Here is a 23,971-nt window from a genome sequence, read left to right as displayed (position 1 = left end):
AGTCTGGAAATCTTTAACAAAAATGCAAACAATGCTAAACAGAAAATTCAGATTGCTGATTTATTTCAAACTGCAAAATAAAAAAAGTATGACTCCATTAGTCCAACCTTTCCATAAATTATAATACAGATGCAGAATTTGATATTTTATTCTTTAAAACAGCCTTATATTTTACAAGAAATGGATAACTAGTTGGAACTTTCAAGACATGTCCTTAAAACAGGACAGTGGTGAAGTACATCCTTAGGTCCTATAACACCATCGTCCACGAACAACCGTCAGCCAATGGGGAGAATGAAGAGGGTGAGGCATAGGCTGGGGGAAAATAATAAATATGGTATACATCTCTTTATAAAACTTAATCTTTTATAAATGCATGACCCTCATCATGTCAATTTTGAAAAGAAAAAAAATAATAAAATAAAATGGGAGGGGAGGATGAGATTGCAGGGCCATGCACTGGCCACGGGGGACTGACGAGTTGAGGTGAACTTGTCCTGAAGCGAGCACCTGTTGATCAAACAAGGTCCTCTCCGAACCATGAAGTCCAGTCAGTTGTTCTACAGAGTAAAGGCTAGTCTGAGTTGAGCTCTGTTTTCTTCCCCTGTTAAGACCCTCTTGGCTGTTGGGCATGACACGGGTGTCAAGAGGCTCCCAGGAGCGATCCACTGCTTGGAATTTGACACAGGGCAGGGGTTAGGGGGCAAAGGGAAAAGAAAAACAGATGAGTAGTGATGGCGTGGGAGGGTGGTGGTGAGTGGCAGCTGTTCAGATGTGTTGAGCGGTCTCCTCCCAGCTCCTCAAAAGTCCTCAACTGTCTCGATCTCACCCATGTTCAACCTTTCAGAGGCGGCATTGACTGAAAACCCTGTGGAGAAGAACAAAGGACACTTAAACTCAGTAGAACACCTAAGGCAACTCAATGTTGAAATCAGTAGATCACTGCATGGGTCATCTCAAACCGAGGAGACAAAAATGTGACTTGAGGGTGTGGGCCTCTTAGATGTGCCAACGTCTTTTTGACTTTATTCTATGCCATGCTTACCAAGGAGGCTGGGGTCTGCTTTGACCATCTTCTGCTTTTTCTTCTTTTTCCCTGATGTCACCGTCTCAAAGCGCTGCTGCTGTTGGAGGCTTGAGTGGTTGGACTGGTGGACCTGCTGCTGTGACGTTTCTCTCCAAACAGAATCCTGCTGGAGTAGAACCGTGGACGACACAGAGAAGACAGCGTCAGAACTTCCAGCACTGATGTTAAACCCCTTAACTATGCACTTGCATTGCACGCCACTGTTGCAAATGTTCATAAGCACCAGGTCATCGTAAGTCAAGAGCAGGGCTGCGAGAGGACTACACCAGAGATTCTTTAAGTATATAGAGATATGCCAGTGTAATAGGTTGCTATGGGCACCTAACATGACCAGGTTCCGGTCTGCCTAAAGGGGCGTGTCATAATACTCCTGGCATTGAATAGAACAGTCAGGTCTGCCAAAAGGGGGATCCCCCCTCCCCCCCTTACAATTGTAGAACCCAGAAACAATGGGCCAATGGAACCTCTCTCTCTCTCTACTCTCTCTGACTACACTCCATGTGCTGGAGCACAGAATACTTTATATTCCTTCATACAGCAGTAGCAGATTCTGGTGGTGCATTCAGGCCGACTGAGAACTGTGCCGGTACCCGTTCCTGCACCTTATTGAGAACCAGACGGCGTGTTCAGTTCTGGTCAGCCTGAAAACAGTATGCGTGTTCTTTTAAAAGTTCCTCTGAATGAATGCATCTACTAAATTCAATGTAGAGGTGTGCGATACGGTGCTATTAAATCGTGACATTGAGAAGATTGTTGAGAATCTGCCTAAGTGGAGAAATAATCTAGATCGTCTTCATCAGTATCAGAGTGATGTTTACTTACATAGTGTTGTCGTCTTTACTTTGATTCTTTACTTTATTGCATTCAAATTGGGCACTTAGAGTGTCAGTGTGTTTATATTTTAAAGTAAATTGCAACTATATTCATTAAAACCTCTTCAGAAAGGTGTGTAGACCTAAAATGCTTGTTTGTTTTTTTGTTCTTTTGCCATCACCCACCACTAATTCAATGCAATGCACACACACCACACATACACGCACAGCCACACACCTGCTGCTGTCGTTTTTGCTGCTGGATCTGCTGTGGTTTCTGCTGATTGGCATTCTGCTTGGCACGGCGCTCTAGGAACTGTTTTGCAAAGTCCTTGGCCTGAGGCGAGTCACCGAGGTAGGCTCTGACATAGTCGTGCACTTCATAGGGCGAGTCCACCTCCTTCAGAAAAGAGGCAAATGTAGGAACTGTGGAGGACAGCAACACATTCAGACCATTAGGGCCAATCAACATCAGTGTGACCGACCATGAACAAATGTATAGTAGTACACATTCTCTCAAGAGAGACACAGTGACCTTTTACGGTCAATATACAGTGCAGTAGGTAAGATTTAAGAAGTCCACACTGTGAAATCGAAACCTCCTTTATTGCGCACTATCCAGAGGACTTGCAGCTCATTAGAACTTGGCCATTGGTCAGATCTGAACTTAGTCATTGGGTTTTTCTCAATGTGAAGAGTTCTGGCCTTGCTAGCAATGCCCATTTTTCACAGGAGTGTACAATTATTAATTACACTTATAGAGCTTGTTATTGGATACTCTTTGGTGAAATCCGCAAAAAAATTGGACATTACTCTTTGCATGCATTGTATAATTTGGTGAGCTGGAGCAGTCCTTTTGCGCTGCATATAACAAACAGTTGTCCTAAAAAAAAAACATAGTCTCATTACTAGCACTGTGATGTGCATGCATGTTAACACAGAAATAACAGAGACTTCCAAATCAAAACAGAAAACACTGTCCAGTGTTAAAGCGATGGTTCGGAGTAGAATCACCCTAATGCCATTTGAACCGTGACACCCATCCACCTTTACACCCGAAGTGTTTTCTGCCGCAGGCTTACATCAACAGAGTTGCCGTGTTATTCGATGTTTATTCCGGATAGCTTGACTCAAGCGCATATGGATCCTGGGCACCGTCTCCAAACTTTCCCCACAAAAATAACATGTCATGACACCAAACTTCTACAGTATAACAAATGCGGTTTGTACTCACAAAAAGATGAATTTGAAACTTTGTACATAGTCCAGGAGTTTATTAGTAACAACACACGAGACGATTAGCTTTTCTGCTGCTAAACATCCGTCGACGTCACTTCCTCCAGCTGGGCCATCTCAGCCAGTTCCTCGTCCGTATATTCGGGTTCGAATAAAAATGGATTTCCTTCAAAATCGCGAGAGTCATCCTCACGTTCCATGCTGGCAGTGTATTCTTCCATTCTTGTGTATTTTAATGGCAGCAAAAAATGGTCCAGTCCTTAGCTATCTGGCTATGTGTCGGCAATCGCTTCCGGCAATATTATGCCATGCTGTGGACAGTCCCAGCTGGAGGAAGTGACGTCGACGGATGTTTAGCAGCAGAAAAGCTAATCGTCTCGTGTGTTGTTACTAATAAACTCCTGGACTTTGTACAAAGTTTCAAATTCATCTTTTTGTGAGTACAAACCGCATTTGTTATACTGTAGAAGTTTGGTGTCATGACATGTTATTTTTGTGGGGAAAGTTTGGAGACGGTGCCCAGGATCCATATGCGCTTGAGTCAAGCTATCCGGAATAAACATTGAATAACACGGCAACTCTGTTGATGTAAGCCTGCGGCAGAAAACACTTCGGGTGTAAAGGTGGATGGGTGTCACGGTTCAAATGGCATTAGGGTGATTCTACTCCGAACCATCGCTTTAACCAAGAGTGTTTTCACTTAGTGCCTGAGCCTCATGTGACGCAAAAGATGAGACCAGCAGGGGGAGCAATTGCACCAGAATACTCAGTTTGAGACTACTGGCAATTATTACTGCACTCGCACGATAGATGTTGAGATACAAATCATCAAAGCTAGCAATAACTCCCCTTTGTTTGACAGAAGGGTGAACTGAAAGGTATGCGTCCTTATTAACTAACCGTCCAGGTTGTTGGCAGAGTTGAATGTGTGCAGCGTCTGCTCACACCACTGCATGAACCCGTCTTGACTCTTACTGGCTCCCTGGAACAGTTTCAGCAGCTTTTCCTCCTCCTCCACCTTCTTATTCGCTTTCGCACTGGCTGAGGTACTGAGTATGCGCACGCACGCACACACACACATACACACACAAAAACACACACACACACACACACAAACATTAGTATGTATATTTTAATGTCCTCATAAGTGTGTAAGTTCAACAGTACCAGGCATGTAAAATCATCCTTATGACCCTGGACAGATTTCAAAATTGAAAGCAGAAGCTCATCAAATCTCTACATACTATCTTCATACATATTTAGGTCACTGCGAATTCATTTCAGTAGTACAGTAGAAGACGGTATCGTGACGAAACAAGAACAAAGAAAACAGGAGTGTGTGCGTGCGAGACATGACAGGCAGGTCTGAAGGCCAAGTGAACGTGTAGGCCGGTGATTGTTTACCTGAGGTTAGCGTTTCCCTTGTTTTTCTGAGAGTTGCTCTTGCGTGGAGGGGGAGGCTGAGCGGTTTCTTTGATGGCATCGTCCCAGAAGCCCACATTGGAGTTGTGCGTGTCACCCCAGATACTGCTGGTGTCGGAACCCCATGTGGAGACGCCACTGGTCACAGAGCCCCACGCTGAACTGCTCAAGGCGTTCTGTGCAGTACAATGGACACAATCATAGGCTTCTTATGGTAGGGCAGGCTGGGGAACCTTTTTCATTCAAGGGGCCACCTAAAATTTGATTAAGTCCTCCAAGGGCCATATTATGAACACAAACCAGAATTTCCCCCTGCACTTTAGGCCTTCATTGAAGGTGGCCACCTTTACAACAGAGCCCAGCTTCACTAGGTCCCCTAAAATATAACTTAATTGTATCGCAAATGTAATTTCTAAGACTTCTTCACAACTCAAGACATATCAAATTATATCAGGGCCAGATAAGACTGTCTCAAAGGTCGTAAATGGTCCCCCGAGACATAGGTTCCCCACCCCTGTGGTAGAGGTAGGGATGAATAGTGTGCCAAAATATTATTATTATTATATTCTTGAAAACAGTGGTGCTAACTCACGGTTCTGTTCTGCTGGACAGGTGGCGGCTGCGGTGGTGGCTGCTGTAGCTGCTGCTGCGGCTGCTGCTGCTGCTGCTGCTGCTGTGGCGGTTGCTGCTTCTGATCCTTCCTCTGCTTCATCTGCTGCGCCTCTTCTCGCTGGATCTCCAACAAGGACTTGGTAGCAGCGGGCTGTTTGGCCACATTGCCCCAGCCAGGCAGCTTGGACTGGACCTGCTGAGACTGCTGCTGAACCTTCTGGAGTTCCTGCTGCTGCCGCCGCTGCTGTGGTTGGGAAATTCATTCATTTATTTATTCATTAGGTTATTTATTTGATTAGGACAATGCACATTAATCAATGTGCTAAAATACATCAATATAAATATGCCAGAGTTAGCATAGATGCTGAATTTCATCCGTTGTCTTAAGGCAGGTACGCATAGTAAAACGAATAACAACAAAGCAAACGGTACAGCATGACAGAATTTACCAACACATCACAAACATCTTCTACATGAAAAATACAAAAAAGTAAAACAATGTTCATGCTGTTAATTAATGGGAGCAAGTCTGGTTTGATTTCAGCCACTATTTAAGGGTCATTTTGAAGGTGTTGATGTCACACAGTCTGATATGAGCTGGCAGTGTATTCCAGGACTGCGTTTCTGTAATGGACAACACCATTTGGCTGAATTTACCGAGACCATTTAGAGCACACAGAAGAGGACCAGGCGCTGTGAAGCCCACTGCTTTCCCCATCCAAAACTGCCTGAAGGTGCAGGAGCTGCTTAAAGTACCCACCGTATTTGGGGTATTTCAGGTGTGGGGTTCACACTTGCACAGTTTACACCATTATTTTCTGAAAAGTGTGAACCCCAGAGAATGTGAAAGAGCTATACGAATGTTTCTTTGACACTTGTATGAAAAGTACAGCTTGTTTTTTTTCTCTCTCTCTGGGATATTCCTTAGTTTCTGGCCATTAAGAAGGTAGGTGGATTACTCTACGAAATGTTCTGATGGAGTATGCTTTTTGTTTGTGTTTTGTTTTTTTGTCCTTGTTCATTTTTGTGTTGGTTGTTATTGTTTGTTTTGCCCTTTGTCTTTTCCTCTTATTAAAAAAAAAAAGGAAAAAAGTGTGAACCCAGACCTAAAATAGGACAACTCACCTCCTGTCGTGCCAACCGCTCTTTTTCCTCCTCCAATTTCTGAATTTCCGCAAGTGACAATGCATTCTGGGACTGCGGCGTCAAGGCTGTCGACTGTTGACCCCATTTCGAGGATGAGGGGAGCTGTGAAAGGGTTCCAGAGAGTGCACCACAAAGTCAGCTTTCAGACACATGCAAATGGCGCTTCCTGCTCTGGTTTCAACTTCCTGTTAAGTCGCATGTGAGTAGAGCTGCAACAATCAGTTAAATTGTCTGTGAACCATCTTAAATCTGTGAATCACCTGTGATGCTACTATTCCATGTTTGTCATGCAACGCAAAATCAACAGCACTTCTGTAAAGGGCCTTATGTGTCGCTACTTCATAGGTTGGACATTAACAAGGTGGTTTTAATTTGAACAGAAGCCTCATCTCAACTTGTGCAGCGTGCTGTGATCTGCTGTGCTCTGCGTGCTGCGTGCGTACGGTACCTTCATGTGAGCGAGCTGCTGCTGCTGCTGTTGCTGCTGCAGGCGGCGGAGGGCGTCTTGCTGCTGCTGCTGCTGCCGCTGCCTGAGCGCCTCCTGCTGCCTCAGGAGCTCCTGCTGCTCCTCCTGCTGTTGTCGTGCCAACAATGCAGCTGCCGCCGCCGCTGCGGCCGCCGCCGCCGCCTCCTCCTCCTCCCTCCGCTTCTCCTCTTCCCGCTTTCGCAAGGCCTCCAGCTCTTCCTGTTTCCGGCGTTCCTCCTCCTATAGATCAGACAATGGTCAGCATCTCACTAGATCAGGGGTGGGGAACCTTTCTCATTCGAAGGGCCACTTCATAGTATGGCCCTTGGAGGACTTTTACGGCCCTTGGAGCAATTTGAACACATATCAGGATTTCCCCCTGCACTTTAGGCCTATATTGAAGGCAGCCACCTTTACAACAGACCCCACCTTCTCTAGGTCCCCTGAATATAGCTTGATGGTCAGCATCTCACTAGATGAAAGGACACTCAGAAATCATTGGTTGATGCCGAATTATTATCAAATCAGGAATTTACTACGGTCAAGAAAAGCTGCAATTAAAAGATCTAATCAGGCATACCATACCATCAAAGAACTGTTTAGTTTGAAGGATGTAGGATTTTCTAAAAATAAAAACAAAAACAAAAAAAGAAAACACCACCAACCTGCTTTCGGAGAAACTCTTCTCTTTTCCGCCGCTCCTCCTCCTCTTCCTCTCTCCTCCTCTCCTCCAGCCTTCGGAGTGCCTCCTCCTGGGCCAATCGCTCCTCTTCCTCCTTCTGCCGACGCTGCGCCTCCTCCAGCTCTCGTTGTCTCCTCAGAGCCTCCTCCTGTAGCGTTGGGTGGGTTAATAATACATTTAACACTCTCAGTGCAGGGCCCTACCGTGGCTTAACAAAAATGTAGGGATAATACTACAAGCAAAGTTTGATGATATATCAAGCCTTATCTGTATTTGAAATCCAGTGATTCTGACATATGCTGCCCATAAGGTTCCACTGTGGAATCGCCATGATTCGAGTTGGCCAAACTCTCTATAAACGGCTCTGCCTGAAACAGCTTTGTAATATAGGGCCCTGCTGAAGCAAATAGGTGTCAACTTGTTGCCCTCGCTCTGACCTGTTTCCTGCGTGCCAACTCCTCTTCTTCCAGGCGTTTCCGTTGCTCTTCCTCTTGTTGGGCTTGTTGGGCTCGCAGTGCCTCCTCCAGCCTCTTCCTCTCCTCTTCTTCACGCTTGGCACGCAGCTCAGCCTCACGCCTCTCTAACTCCATCTAGCGGTACACAAGAACACAGCTCACACACCGTTCCAGCGAAACAACAAAAAACAACCTTGCAAAACAAACATATAAAAGGTCAGTCACATGTCCAGTGGGGGAGACAAAACTGGCCACTTCACTCATCTTGACCTTTCATGTTTGGTTTACACGAATGACAGAAATCCTCACCTTCATAGCTTTAGCTTTCTCGAGCTGCTGGATTTGCTCTATAGTCGGCGCTGGTGCCATCGCGTCGACAGGCAAATCCCACACACTGCTGCTCTCCCATGCAGCTGCAATGCAAGCATATTCACACTTACAAACCCATACACCATGTGTTCATGTGTGTGGTTACTGCAGCAGACAGTCATTTCCACTCTGACACACGCTCAGCACACTCTAGAGTCTTACGACTTCAACAACGAGTACAGTTTGGCGTGTGTAAAGGAAACCTACTGTTTGGCACTGCTGGCTGCATATTTGGGGTGCAAGGGGCCTGAGAGGGAGGGTTCTGCATGTCCCACACGGAACCAGAGTCCGGAACCGACATGGAGCGCGTCACAGGTGGGAGCAATGCTTCTGAAGACCTGCAGATGAGACATTTTCAGTTTGAAGTCAGTCAAGTGTCCTTTATTGTCAAAAAGCTGTGTAACAGGGTTAGCACAGAAGTTTGAAATTGTGTTCGGTTTAGTTGAACTGCACATTGGACACTGGACACACACACACTTACATGAACTAGCTAAGCAGAGACAGCCAACCAGCCACTGCCAGCTGTTTTTGTTTGCACATCCTAATCCATGATCTCATTACAGCAAAACAAAAAAAACCCAAACAAACACACAGCTACTATTTTCCACAGGATGATGTGGTTGTGTCACTCGTCTCACCTCATCTTCAGGGCCTGGTGGAGGAGCATGTTGATCTGCTGCTGGGGCTGGGGCTGGGGCTGGGGCGGAGGTGCTGGGGTGAGAGCTGCTGCTTTCTGCTGGGCAAGGGCCTGTGCCTGCACAAACTGCTGCCTGTAGCACAGACAACACATGCGCACACACACGGGTGATCCATGTTTCCCAATATAAAATGACTAGGGTTATAATGAACAGGTTATTTTTTTTATGAAAATGAATAAAACCATGGAAAAGTAGAACTCACTTTGTTGATATTTTAGTGAATACCCACAATGATTAGGTCAGGATAATAAACATCCAACACATGCCTAAAGACGTACTCCCACGTCATTTCATTAATACTGCCGTTTTCACCATTGTTATTGAATGCGCTACGAGTCGGTTTTGTTAAAAATCACTTTCTGGTTGCTTTGTTTCAAGCAGTCTTTGTGGGCTAGTAAAGTGGTTTGTGGACAAACAATAGGGATTTCTGGTCTTTCTCATGGATACCGGTGACACGAAAATGCGGTTTTCCTGACTGGCTCCCTCCTCCTGCTGTGTGTATCGGAGACAAACTGAGAGTAGTAGCTAGCTGGTAGCTAGGCTTCATGCCACCAGTCGTCGCTTGTTTTGAAAACAAGCGACTTGTTTTCAAAACAAGCGAGAAAAAAAATGTTTGACATATTTTTACTAAAACATGGGCATAAATAAATCCAAGTGGGCAACACCGTTTTTCGCTGTGACGTAACAGAGACAGGCTCTTCCTGATTCGCTCCTGGATCTACATTGGGAAATGCAACTTGGAGAGGTGACGCACCACTAGGAAGCCTTGCATATGTATTTAACCAGCCGTGACCGTCCGTTTTCCAAAAGGAGCGAGTAAAACCATTTTTTTTTTTTTAAATTGGAAGTGGACCTTTAAGATAGCTGGTTGACATCCGAAGTTACTCCATTACTCATTCAGACCTGACAGAAATTTACTGAAAAGCTAGCCTGGCCTTGCCATTCATAAGTTCCAATCAAAATCTTTTTCCTGCCACGTTACATCCTTGTTGGGTGTTTTGGTTTTGTCATCAGACAGCCAGCCAACCAGTGGATGGAGGAGGGATGAGGGAATGGGACGCACGCATATTTCAATCTACAGTACTCAATCTACTGCTATACCCACACTTCTTTCCTCACTGGACGACTGTGTATGATGACCACACAAAGGACTTCATAAAGCATTTCCCATTATTTCCGATGAACAATCTTTCCCGAACTTCACATGGGTAGAAATATGCTATTTGGTGCTGTGCTTAAAAACATCAGGCTGACACATCATGCGCTTTTACCACAACACAAGTCAAATTCGCACCTGTAAAAGACACACATACACTGCTCTAAAAAAATAGAGGAAGCACCAAACCCAAAGCAAATGCAGCTCCATCATCAATCATCAATCAAGGAACTTCATCAGTACACACATTGTGAATCCATGTCACTGATGGTTATGCAAATTTAACAATAGATAGAAATATCCAATTCCAATAGAGGAAATAACGAACACGCCCCATTGTCTTCCTTTGTCCAATTTTTTGACCACATGTGCATTTTGACAGTTTCACACCCCTGAGGCAGTGTCTATCACCACTGAAGTTGCTTAGCTAATGGTGTTTATTTAAGACGAGTACCATATGACCATCAATGTGTACTATGGAAAGAAAATTAGCCATGTCCACCAGCACAGTATCAAGAGCATGCCAGCAGACATGGCAGTACACCAGGGGACGTGGAGGAGGCCATAGGAGGGTTTACAACCCAGCAGCTTCCTTGTGCAAGGTGGCACAGAAAAATATCCTGCCAAAGCCATGCAAAATGAGTTTTGCAGGCCACTGATGTGCATGTTTCTGCCCTTATGGTCAGAAGCAGACTTCATGAAGAGGGTATGAGGACCTGGTAACAGAGCAGCACTGTATACGTAGAGAGGTTTGCGCATATCAGAGAACACAGAAATCGGTACATTCACCATTGGTGCCCTGGGTTCTTCAAAAATGATGTTGCTGGCAACGGAGCAGATCACAGGGCACCAATGGCGCATGTGCCAATCTTGATGTTAAAGCGATGGTTTGGAGTAGAATCACCCTAATGCCATTTGAACCGTGACACCCATCCACCTTTACACCCGAAGTGTTTTCTGCCGCAGGCTTACATCAACAGAGTTGCCGTGTTATTCGATGTTTATTCCGGATAGCTTGGAAGTGACGTCGACGGATGTTTAGCAGCAGAAAAGCTAATCGTCTCGTGTGTTGTTACTAATAAACTCCTGGACTATGTACAAAGTTTCAAATTCATCTTTTTGTGAGTACAAACCACATTTGTTATACTGTAGAAGTTTGGTGTCATGACATGTTATTTTTGTGGGGAAAGTTTGGAGACGGTGCCCAGGATCCATATGCGCTTGAGTCAAGCTATCCGGAATAAACATCGAATAACACGGCAACTCTGTTGATGTAAGCCTGCGGCAGAAAACACTTCGGGTGTAAAGGTGGATGGGTGTCACGGTTCAAATGGCATTAGGGTGATTCTACTCCGAACCATCGCTTTAAGCATAGGCCTCATGTTTGAACACCAGGCACTCATACCCTCATCATGAAGTCTGTTTCTGATCTGAGCGGAAACATGCACATCACTTTTGGGGCAGATTTTGGTTATTACCTGTAATTTCTGCACACGGCTTCTTAAATGTTCAATTTTGCTTCCTAACTGGACAGGCGAAGAACACTAAAGTATGATTGGCGGGGAGCATTGCTTTGGGTTTGGGCAGTGTATATTAGCTGCACTTGGAAAATTCCTCTTGAACATGCTGTATTGCAGGGACAAAGGACATACCTGAGAAGATACTGATATTGCAACTGCTGCATCTGATACAGATTGATTGCCGTAAAGTTCCTCTTTATTCTCTCCTGATCAACATCCCCCTAAACAAACACAGACAAGCAGGATGTAGAGAATGTGCAAACACAGAAACGTCAAGCATGCAAACATCTTCAGGTTTAGTTAATTACCAGAATGGGCGGTGGTGCTGGGCCAGGTGTGAAGGGCACTCGGCCCCAGAGCTTCATGATCTCCCCAAGGGGTTGGAAGGCCTCGTCGCAGCCCCTCTTCACCAGCAGGGTCATGGTGAAGTAGCCAGCCTGAAACCACTCGGCCATCTCTTGGTTGCTGAACGGCCCTAGAGAACAGGACAAGTGGAAGAAGGCTAAATGGGGTAGGCCTTTTCATGGAGTTAATTTGCAGGTGAATGTAATCAAAGGTGCAAAAGAAACTAGCTATCAGACATATGCAATCAGGTCAGGGGTGAAAAGGGCGAGAAAGGTATGCAGACCTGTTATCCCCTACTCCCCATACATCAATGTATGGCACAATAGGCTTTGATCAAACAAAACTAGTACTATACTAGAGACATACCTGTCAACTTTGAGCTACCAAAATTCGGGAAAACTCCCATATTTTAAGCCAAAATTCTGGAGATATCCTATAGGCCAAATCCTGACAGTCAACGGGACGACAGAGATGGATCGGACGGTGCATTCTACGCTGCTTTTCACAACAGTTCGGGTGTGAAGACAGTCCTGTCTAAAATCCCCCAGCGCATGTTTTAAATGAGCATACAGCGTGAAACACAATGAAATATCAGTTTCTCCTTGTTGTGTTGTGTCACTAAAGTTGTCTGGGGCTCGTGCAAAACTTTGTGCTGGTGCAGGTTGTGACTAGGTTAATCGCATGATTCGCTGTTCCGAGGCTATTTACCATATGACCAGCGTTGTATGAACCGATGGTTTCTGAGGCAAAGAGTGGGCGCACACACATACGGAGCTCGAGGGTGACAGCCCGTATTTTCAAGGAACTTCTAATTCTGGCAGGTAGCTTGATAAGCAAGACCCTCTCAGTATCTATTCAAGAGGGGGTGATCGTCTGGATAACGGGACAGGACTGTGGTGATAATTACTGGACTGACTGTGTTTTTTGATAATGTGAAAAATCTGGACATTTCCAGGAAAAATGTCCAATCGGGAAATGAGACAAAATTAGGGAGTTTGCCGGGAAAATAAGGGATGGCTGACAGGTATGCTAAAGCAGTGAGGTGGTTGGAGCACACTCATCACACCAAGATTTATCCATTTGTTAATGTCCAGTCAGTACCATACATTTCTCTGCTCTTTCCTGTCAAGTGCAAACAATCAAGCTTGCTTACACTGTGGATTCCTAGCCTGATTATCATCGCCTTTAAATCTCTCCGAGACTTGGTCTGACCAAGAGCATAACAATTTCCCAAATGGCAAGGCTGACCCGCCTCCCTTGGTTTATTACTGGTAGTTTGGAATTCAAAATGTTTCTGGAGCCCAGAAACGATATTCGCATTGCTCCTGGCCTAACTAGAAGCAATGCTGAAGGTGTTGTGTCGCTAGGACGGCACGGCCTCTGTAGTGAATCCCTCAGACTAATTGTGTGATGCAGCCTCCCCCCTCTGCTCACCCTGAATCTCTCCCTGAGGATCCTTGTAGAACCATTTCAAGGCAGCCTCGTGGGTGATCGGCAAGGCCGTCAGTTTGGGGTTGTCCGTGATCTTGGCCAACTCATCGTCTGCCACCCCGTCCTGGAGATACGCCACCATCTTCTCAGCTTCCTGAGGGAGGGAGGGAGTGTCACCATCTTCACATGAAGGTTTTTCAAACATCACTGTACTACTACTATGTGTGTGTGTATATTACATTTATATATGACAGGACAGTGGAGGAGAAACAGGAAATAAGCAATGAGTGAAATCAATTTGTGATGGGCAAATGACCCGGGTCGGAATCGAAGGTATAGTAACCTAGTGCCCTACCGTTAGGCCACGGCAAGGCCATAACTGGTGTATTAAGAGCAAACCCCACCTGCTCAAAGTGCTTTAGTCCCTCATCTTCATCCGTGTCGTGTGGAAGGATAACAGACCGGTCAACTGGTGCCATGACGGCCGATGGGAAGGGCAGGCTGGTGGTGACTGCGGCTGGAATTTCCAAAGGTGGAGGCAGTACCGGCTGTGGCAGCGTGGCGGTGGTGACAGGCAGGTCTGAGGCATGGGAAGACATGAGAAGTAAGACCAGCAGCACAGTGATGTCTTGCTCACTCACCTAGTCAAAACAAAGAGCTGTAGGCGGTATACTGACCAGTACTAACGGATGTCACGTGGGGTAGCGTGATGGCCTCCACAAGGCCTAAGGGAGCGCTCATGTGCTGGGGTCCTTTAAGGGGTTCAGGCGGCATCTCTGGGGACCTCTCCGGTAGCCTCAGACTGTCCTCTGCTTGAAGAACAGCTTGGATGGGCGAGAGAGGCGAAGGTGCAGTGGGCTCAGGAGGGGTGGAGGCCGCTGGGATGGAGGCGGGCATGACTACTTCCTCATCACCTTTCCCCATGTCCACGACTGAAAGAGGCAATGCAGAAAGACAAGTCAAGTCAAGTCAAGTCAATTTTATTTATAAAGCACTTTAAAATACAACAGAGGTAGCTGTCCAAAGTGCTGGACAAGTAGGAGGACTTGAAAGGAATATTTCAACCTTAGAACACATAGACATACTTGAGGACATAGGACAAAATAAAGAAGATCTAAAAACTGAGCATCATGTAGAACAAAAAAAAAGGGGGGGGGGGGGGGGGTAGGTTATAACAGGTTACAACAGGGTTCTCAAACAAGATTGTACTGTAGATTGCACAATACTGTACAATAGTGTTTAATTAATGCCGGGCTTACACTGTGCGACTTTTAGCCCGATTTTGCAACGATTTGGCACTCGCACGACTTTTGGGGGAGTCGGGCTGATTTCTTGATCTATCGTGAGTCTCGCGTCATGTAGCGTACATGGGATAACGACAAGCGATTTCACCTCACAATCGTGCAATCGTAAGGTCACAAGAAAATCAAAACTGAATTCCAGGTCGTCTGGGAGTAAACCGTACAGTTAAGCAGTGCTACGACCCGAATTGACAGTACACATGCACAAACTGACAGGGCGGCGCGATTCGCTCTTGAGCGCGTCCTCATCTCAACCTCAGGTGCACAGGTTCCCTCCTCTGCAGACCCTAGAAACATGCCTGTCGTGTCGCACAGTGGGAGCATTCTGCTCCCAATCCGACTGTCGGCTCGAATAGTGTGAGGACGCGAGTCGTGAGATGTGAACTTTTAAATCGTTAAATTCCCTCGTGCAGTGCGAGAAGGAGCTTAATATCCACGATTGAAAATATTGCAGTGTATGCCCGTCTTAAAGCACTCAGCAAGCAGTTTACTGTGGGCAGGGCTCTAAATTAATCAAAATTATTTTTTTCATCACTAGCCAAAATGGTTAGTAGATGTCAATCTTACTAGCCAGATACAGTTACTAATTGGTCAAGGTGGCTGGTAAGTTGGTCTTTCTACCAGCCAAACTGAAATTTCACCAGCATTAACTGGTTGGCTGATGTTAATTTAGAGCCCTAATTGTCTGACAAGGACGTGAAAGCTGCCATCATTTTGCGATTCAGGATTTGTATAGGATACTTGAGTTTTCAGTCGTAGTTTTCACTCTGCTTTTTTCCTGGGATTCCAGTTAAAGATTGTTGAATTTCACTTTTGTCAAGTAAAATAATCATGCTCATTAAGTAATTGGAAAATGGCCGACAGCAAAGGGGTAGTTAACGGTATTAGTTGAGTGCACAGCAAGATAAGACATTTGATGAGACAATGACATTCGCCTGTTCCTTGAAGTGTTCTTGATAATAATACAGCTACACAACGATAAGTAAACAAACGCCAACTTCATCTCCGAGACATATTAGAATACAGTGAGGATTACGCAAGCCCCTTACCCTCCTTCCCCTCTGTCTCCTTCTTGGCTTCAGGGACTGCGTCTTCACTTTCCTCCAATTCCCTTTCGTCTCTCTCTGACTGCTCTTCACACTCTTCCATAGGCCGAAAGTCCAGCTCAACCTCCTCAAGGATGGGTTCCTTAGGACCCTTCTGCCACAAAAGGAGACAAAAGACAGATGTCAGAATCTACATGCCTCTGTGTACACTGGAAGAGATTATAATAATGAAACGCTATCCCACCTTGAGCGAGTGGAAGGCTCCAGAAGAGTCAAAAATGCCCGTCTCCTCCTCTGCATCCTCTAGACACCACTCAGGCAGAGCATCACGATCATCCTCTAGGCTACCGCTGCCAGAGCGGGGATGGCGGTAACCCCGCTCCTCCTCCCCCCGGCCATCAAATGGAAAGCGCCGGCGCTCTGGATGTTCCCGCCACGCAGCCAAACGAGGTCCATCTACTCAAAAGACAAGGGGAATACATCAGAGGTCAAAATAAAATGCATCACTAAGAACCACTAAATAAATGGGACATATTATTTTACAGCACAGGTGTTACACTCAAAGTCTGGGGGCCATACCTGGCCCGCCATGTCATATTACTTGGCCCACAACAATTTCAAATGTGTATTACAGTTGGCCCATAATATCATATATAGTAATATAACTTGGGAAAAAAATGTGCATCACACAGGATTTATGAGAGACTACTGAAGTTCCTCAGTACTGATATCTCCCAATCATACAGTGCAACAGAACATGTGCAGGCACATTTGATCTACCATATGATGGAAATGTCTGCAATTTGTCCAGCTGAAAGTATTATCAGTAGGTGGCAAATGCAGAATTTCAGTCCTTTTGGGAGCAAATATTGAGTTCGGTCCGCGATTTCGATTATGGCCCACTGTGAATTTGAGTTTGACACTCCTGTTTTAGAGGCTTTGTGTGCGTGTAGATCTCAGCTGAAGCATGGCCATGTGGCCCTCATGCCCCCTGTCTTGAATCACAAAACCTTCATCTTATTGTCCAGCTCTTTGCTGCATGTATACGCGTGTATGCAGTGCGGAACAACTGCACACCGGGCCCCAGGGCAAAACAGTTATAGGGGCCCCTATAGAGCCTGCCAAGGTCACAATAGGGCCCCCAACACCAATGCAAGAGTGCCCTGGGCCCCGGGGCAAATGCCCTGCTCGACCTCCCTATAGCTCCGCCCCTGTGTATGTACACCATGTACACAGGTTTGGGTTGGACAGCCGGGCGCACCTGGACTGGGTGGACACCACCGGTCACCATCCCGCCTTGAGCCTGCTAGCCGCCAACCCCCCTCGTCGTCCTCACCGTTTAGCTCATCCCGAGTTGTTCGCCAGTTTTCGCTCTCGGAGCGCGTCAAGTCATGCTTACGCACTGGGACCGGTCCTCCTGCCTCCTCATAATTGGCCCGTACTACAGAGAGAAAAAGGCATTACTTTGACACCAGACCTAATGAACTAAACCAGAGAAATATACAACAGGGTCTGTAAGGCAGCTATGTAGTGTTCTATAGGATGTAACTTACTGTGGTTCAGTTGATAATGAGCCGGGGTTACCTCTACTAAAGAAGCAGGGAAGATGAAATAGTGAACACCACAAATTGATAAACATACCATTAAATAATTTTACAGGACTATACACAATAGATGATCAATACCATACAAACCTGGTTCTTTTCGACCTGGCTTTTCAAACCGTCTGTCTCCCCTAGGCAGAAAAACACACATCAAGGTGAGTCTGACTATTCAAATAAGTCTTTATTTTTGAATGTCCAATCAAAAAAAGCTAAGACCAACATGCACCAGTACCAGTTGCAGTTGCTGCTTGCTGGCTGGAGGGTAAAACCATGTTGCATTAGTTCAAATTATGTAGGCTCACCAGTGGTTCACCAGAAAAAGTAATAGTGACCACAGTGCAGTCAACAGGCCACTTCAGTCAAACTGTTGCATTTATACCATTGAAGTTTCCAATATTTTACCATGTCCAATTGAATCAAGTTGAATCCCTGAAGTTTTCAGGGTGGGTTAGGGTACATATATACATTTTGCTGCAGTCACACCCGTTGTGGTGTGCAAATAGGAATAACATTGTTTTATAATGCATTGGGGGAAATATAAAAAGTTAGCTTAACATCTCCCTTCCGATACATTCATTGTCAGCCCATTGCACATCAAATTGTTTGTTTTTTTCAACCAACAGTGCTCAGTGATCTCTGATCGATACCACACTGTATGCACAATGCTGCACACCTTCAGTTGAAAGTAGATTACCTTTCCTCCCAACTTTGAGAGCGGTGCATTTCCCTTCCACCACGGCCAAAGCCTCCCTCCACTTCATCAAAACTTCTTTGGTAAAACCCTCCATCTCCTCTGCCTCGGCCTATTGCACAGATACACACAAGACAAAAAAGTCAATGACCAACAAAAACAAAAAAGAAGACCTAGTATTGATTACAGACACGTTCTTGTTTTACCTTTGATTGTAGAACTACCTTAAACTTGGCTTTTAATTCAGGCAGAAAACAGCACTTGAGCTCACATGCACATTAAATGACCTGTGAACCATATTTCAACAGAATCAGTCAAGTCAGTAAGGTGAGTAACAGTGAGGTCAGTAAAGTAATTCCTAAAATGGGAATTCAGCCACCTCTCTGGTAGAAAATTCCAATGCAGTGGCTTCTCAACCAGAAAACTACATGCTTGATTCTTTTGGGTTGGCCGAAAATGTGGTTCCTTAACCATCTCAATCTCAACAGCCCTGGAGCCAGACCAACTATAAGCAGCTATGGTGTGAAGATCTCGACATACTGAACCATCGGCTTCTAGTTCTGCTCTTGGGGTGGTATTAAAGGATTTCCTCAAAAATGTACAGCACAACTACACCAATTAAACATTTAAACATTGTTTTGGTAGTCAGCTTTGATCTTTATTCTAGTTTCACTAGAACTAAGCATCTCCTGCAACCAATAACTGAAAATCCAGCCACAAACCTAGCAATTCCATAAGTGGAAACAAAGACAATCCTTGTCCATTTCAGAAAGGGAAAGAATCAATACAATGACACCCGACTGTTCCCATACCTAGATGGTAATGCAACTGTAATTTGTTATTACAGTGAAACCTTCATATCTTCGAAACCACCACTGAGGAAACAACTGACAATCAAATCCCATCAGCGAGGACTGAAGGATCGACAGACATATTAGCTTTAATAGCCGGTGCATGCAACTAAAAATGTTGCTTTTGGGGGAAAATCTAACTAATTAGATCATTTTTTACTAATTGAGCCCCACCCACAGTCCAAACAGATGAAACATTATCAGTAGGCCTACTTAGTGAATGGCATAGCATTCTGTGTCATGCTGCTTATTTCTAGAGGACACTGATAAGACTCACAGATTTTGTACAGGCTACAGGAAGAGCCTGGAGACGGAATATTGTGCATGCCTAGTACACTGGTCCCAACTTGTCAGACATGTATTGGCATGTTGCCCATTGCTTCCTGCAATTGAACAGTTTTCTGTGCCAACAATCAATAAAAGGCGACCTTAGGTAGATGTTGCCTGATTAACTATGGAAATAGTTCTACTGCGGTACCACCTCAGATTGACCATTAATACAAAGGTTAAAAACATCTGGTCTTAACCTTAAATAGGTGTCCCCGCTTGCCTTTGGGTGACATGCACAGCAGGATGGTGGTTATTATGGTTGCATGTCTTGACAGGGACAGTGGAGTGTAAGTCAAAGAAGGTTTTCAAGTCCTGGCTCACTCCTTCTCACTCCTCCACCAGCCTAGGTATGTGCGACTCTAGCTACTCCAGCTGAGCAGACAAGGCACTGGTCATCTTTACTCGAATATCACTTTTGGAGGCCGTCCTGATGAAATTTCACTGGATGAATACAGTCCCAACTATTACAAGCATCATAATTAAGCCACCGAAGCATTGTGTGACCTGCACCATTGGTGGAGTTAGCTCAATGCCGATTTTGAGTTGAATGGGCCTCGTCAGGGCTTCAACTTCATGCTTACCTCGTCCCCTTGAGGTACTTCGACCTCTTGGTGCTCCAGCCACAGTCCCGCCTCCTCTTCCTGTGAGCCGGAGCACGGCTGCACTGTTTACAGACATGGAGAAATTTCTCTGCGGAGACACAAATAAGTAAGAGTAAGAGTAGCTTTAATAGTCCCCAGGGGGAAATGAAGGGTAACGGCAACCCCCCATGGCGGCGCCCCAACAAGGTACTACAAGTACAGTACAGTATACATCTGGTGAGGATGAGGAGGAAAAAAAATCCCATGGCTCCACATTATAACAAGTTACAACATCAAGACATAGATCTAAAGAAACTCAAATTTGCATAAGCCAGTTAGAGGGATAAATAAGCACTTCAGTCAAGTCACTGCCACCCTACTGCAATTCGAAGTGTTCTCGCTTAAAAATACATTTACCCCATCGTAATTACAAAACGTTTTTTTTTATTTATTTTTTATTTTATGAAGTGTTTGTGGCATGGAGACATACTGGTATGTGCATTTCTATTACCTGCTCTTCTTCTGTAAAAGGTACCAGGGCCAATGGTGGCAAGGGATCCTCTTGTAAAATCGGAAGAAACTCTTTATCTTGCAAGTCTATGGGAATCTAATAAGGCAAACGTTGATTAGCTGACAGTAAATTCTAGCAATTGTACTCAGCGAGACACATTACAAAAAAATATCCCATACTATATTTGTAAAACATTTGTTTAATGTTTCTTTAATAATATGATTCACGAGACATTGTATCTAGAGTGCGCACGCACGTAAGAAGTTACATTCTATATTCCATGACAGTTACACTACTTGTCAGTTAGTAACCAGTGATGCTACAGTGATGCTGCTTGCATGTGATGCCCCTGATATCATTCACGATACACAACATGGTGTCAGAAGTGGGATATTCAAGTATCTATCATTCACGATACACAACAGTATTGATCCACTTACCTTGTTATCCTTTACATAAAGTGCTAGCATTTCTTCCCTCCCATAACGGTAGTCTGCTAGTTTATACTTTGGCATAGCAGGTGAGAGTGGTGGTGAAGCAATGCTATTGCTGTTACTGCCACCACCAGACAGAGCCCGAAGCCTAAGCATTGAGGGATGACAAAGACAGTGGAGAATTTTCATATAAGCAAGTCCAGACAAACACATATGACTCACAAGGGTTAAAGAAATGAGAATGCCCAAAATCCATCTTTACCATTCTGGTCCAAAGTTAAGCGTCTGGTTTTCTGCCATTGTTTGTCCTAGGTATTCTGTGCAGAAGTACATCGTGGGAGCATACGTTAATCATAAAGTGGAAAACTTTTCAGATACACCTAATAGCTAGGCAATGAAAAGTTTAATCCATTTCATTTCATTACTGACAATTCAAGGAAACCAACATCAAGTCTCAAAGACGCATGAAGGAATACCATATGTATCTCTTGCATCTGATATTTTATATAAAAAAAATGTTAAGACAACTTTTGAATATTACCACTTAGTGTAAGGAGCAAAGCTGCCCACTCTCAGGGCAATGAATATTACAACACACTCCAAAAGTTATTTTAAGATGCCTCCCGATTAGGAATGGGGTATTCAGGGAGCTCTGACGGACAGAGGGTATCCCTCACACTACCCATATAGCCTCTAACTCAAACTTCTAATACTGAACCTAACCTAACGTTGATTTCAGTGGTGTCAGCAGGTCACGCATTTGACTTGAAGGATGACTGAAAGATGCCAGTTTTATCAAGTAACTATTCTGCGTATAACAATTTCAAAAGGAGTGTCAACCTACTGCATTCCTATTAGCCATACTTTGCCACAACCTTCTCACTTGCTGACAATAGCCTTTCACATTTTAATCCGATATTTGGAGGTGTACAGTACATGGAATACGACTTGACACATGAAGTCACACTCAGACTTTGGCTTAGTTCTAATATGCAGACTGACAAAATGGTCTGTGAGGTGGACAACCGGAAGCTAACAGCAAACTTCAAAAAGTTCACGGCACTAGTTTTGCGTCGGTGCTGTCCACTTAGCTGGTCGTAAGAATGTAATGTACCATAATGATGTTTGAAAAGATAATCAACAGATGAGTTTTATAACTTTGGAATGGTTCATCAATCTTGATAAGCGAGACACACTCCCCGGTGAAGTCTCAACTACAGTTTGCAGCGGTTAACATGCTGCTAGCATAGATTATGCTTGGGGTGTAATAGCTTTGCAAACGTTACATAAAAGCGAAGGGACAGTACAAAACGACAACATCAAAAGAACACCAAAGACACAGTAAAAAATGATATTCATAAATAACGCCAATGCAACTCTCAAGGCACACCAGGCATGTACTAAACTCGTTAGACAGCTTTCATCAATTTATAGAAGCAAATGTGTGACATTTCATCACGATATGATTATTACAATAACCATATGAGCATTTCAGTGTGCGATGTGTACCACGTCGAGTTGTCTAAAGCGCACTTTCATTTTTTGACTAATTTTGAGTTGGCATGCTAAGTTATCTATCGCCACAGCTGCTAGTTCGCAGGCTATCTTGACGTAGGCCTACACCACAGATGTTAATATTCGAAATTCTACTCTGACAGGATAGCTTACAACTTGACTTCACCTCCCTTGTCACCCACCACATTGGCTGGTGCAGAATCACAACGACTGAATTCATCCGATTGTTGAATATCAGTTACAACTCAAAATGAGACACGTTATTAATCAACGATTAGTGATATACCTCAGTTGGCTACCTGGAATGGTGTATGTATGGCTATTTTATTAGCTTCTGTTAAAGCACACTTCAAGATCAAAAACAAATGCCATTTTACAACCTGAAGCATGTTTGCCGACACCAACGAAACACCAATTTGCCACTTCGGACAACTTTGGTTTAACGTGGCCAACGTGGTGACTGGTGGATGCAGCAGTGTGGATTGTTATGGTTAGCAAGCTAATGTTACACTCATCAGATTATGAGCTAAAGCTAGGTTAATGCTGCCTCTCGTCAACTAGAGCAAAGTTCTGTGAATATGGCACTGTGCAACGAGCGAGGTTTAAAAATAAGCAGGCAAATGAAGTAATGCATCGGAGTATGACTTTGCAGTCGGGTGATATAACGTAACAGACCACATCAAGTTAAAGTTGACCACGCAAGTAAATAAATCAGCTAATGCTAGGCTAGCTTGACTACTATTTGTCACGTATAAACCCTACTGTTTCGCGCACACGACGTTGACATTAATTACGCAAAGCCTGATTTGGTACCCGGTCCCCAGGTTAATGTCTCAGGGTGTCATCATGACTTAAAACTCACATATGATTAGTAGTATACCCAAAGTGCTACACAGGGATAACAGATTGAGCTACGTTAAGAAGATACACGTCGTCGTTGCTAGCGGATGTTGGTATGGGCTGCTATGTCATTAGCCTGTGCAGGTATGTTAGCACAGTGGCTAGCACTCCAGTTTTCATTTCTGACAACTTTTCACGGGAACGTATGGGCAAAGAGACAGCCAGATTTCATCGCATACATGTAACGTTAGCAATATGAGGTGGGATGATTTTTTCCCCACATTCTTCTTTTTGTGCAGTAACATGACAGTGCAATGACAACACTGCAGTAACTTCATTATGTCAAACAAATCAGTAGCGCAGTGAAGTGACTTCACACGAGTTAATCCTTAACCCCAAAACCTCCATGGGGCCTAATAAGCCTACCGCAACAACAGGTTTTGCCGTTAGCACACTTCCAGCACGCTGTAATCCAAAGCGGTCACTGTATTTCAATCGAGACCGACGCATCAAGGCCATGCAGCCATGCGGATGTCAACACTTCGGCTGAACACTTCACAGAGTTAAGGGGCAGTATCTATGTTACGTTAAATGACCTAATTTACAACTAACTCTCTAGTTCTCAACTAAATTATTTCAGTCTCGCCGTCTTACCTCTGCTTAATCGTACAACGCAAGGTTTGTATGCGAGAGTTGACTCTCTTCGTTTCAGAAAGATGGCTGAAATGTGGTCACATGACAACAAAGTTCCCCGGATAAAGGGAAAGTGAAAAATAGCGCCCCAAGTGTATAGCCTAGGTTACTCTTCTTCTTCTTCTTCATTTTTAATG

At 44.6% G+C, this 23,971-nt stretch overlaps 1 protein-coding gene across 9 annotated transcripts; it reads right to left on the bottom strand.

Moving 5' to 3' along the window:
* Window positions 1-46: 46 nt before the first annotated feature.
* gigyf2 (GRB10 interacting GYF protein 2) lies at window positions 47-23,882 on the bottom strand. Of its 9 annotated transcripts, none has more exons than XM_063219440.1 (29): window positions 23,796-23,882; window positions 21,049-21,103; window positions 20,793-20,934; window positions 20,353-20,448; window positions 19,842-19,950; window positions 18,083-18,191; window positions 17,479-17,519; window positions 17,338-17,373; window positions 17,046-17,225; window positions 16,029-16,240; window positions 15,788-15,938; window positions 14,115-14,369; window positions 13,842-14,017; window positions 13,441-13,591; window positions 11,970-12,136; window positions 11,794-11,882; window positions 8,926-9,057; window positions 8,495-8,625; window positions 8,228-8,331; window positions 7,901-8,053; window positions 7,447-7,611; window positions 6,764-7,021; window positions 6,295-6,417; window positions 5,150-5,413; window positions 4,540-4,733; window positions 4,036-4,184; window positions 2,138-2,325; window positions 1,046-1,193; window positions 47-868 (listed from the first exon to the last, which is right to left on the bottom strand). In XM_063219440.1, exons 2-29 carry the CDS (start codon window positions 21,084-21,086, stop codon window positions 801-803), a joined length of 4,029 nt encoding a protein of 1,342 aa, XP_063075510.1. In that variant the 5' UTR covers window positions 21,087-21,103; window positions 23,796-23,882; the 3' UTR covers window positions 47-800. The 9 variants fall into 9 exon arrangements, with proteins under 9 accessions (XP_063075510.1, XP_063075515.1, XP_063075517.1 ...); XM_063219445.1 differs by having other exon boundaries at window positions 1,046-1,190; XM_063219447.1 differs by having other exon boundaries at window positions 5,150-5,410.
* Window positions 23,883-23,971: the final 89 nt, after the last annotated feature.

This window comes from Engraulis encrasicolus, chromosome 16 (genome assembly GCF_034702125.1).
Source record: "Engraulis encrasicolus isolate BLACKSEA-1 chromosome 16, IST_EnEncr_1.0, whole genome shotgun sequence".
Lineage (NCBI taxonomy): Eukaryota > Metazoa > Chordata > Actinopteri > Clupeiformes > Engraulidae > Engraulis > Engraulis encrasicolus.
The sequence above is the reverse complement of the archived record's forward strand: the minus strand, read 5'-3'. Positions and strand labels throughout refer to the sequence as shown.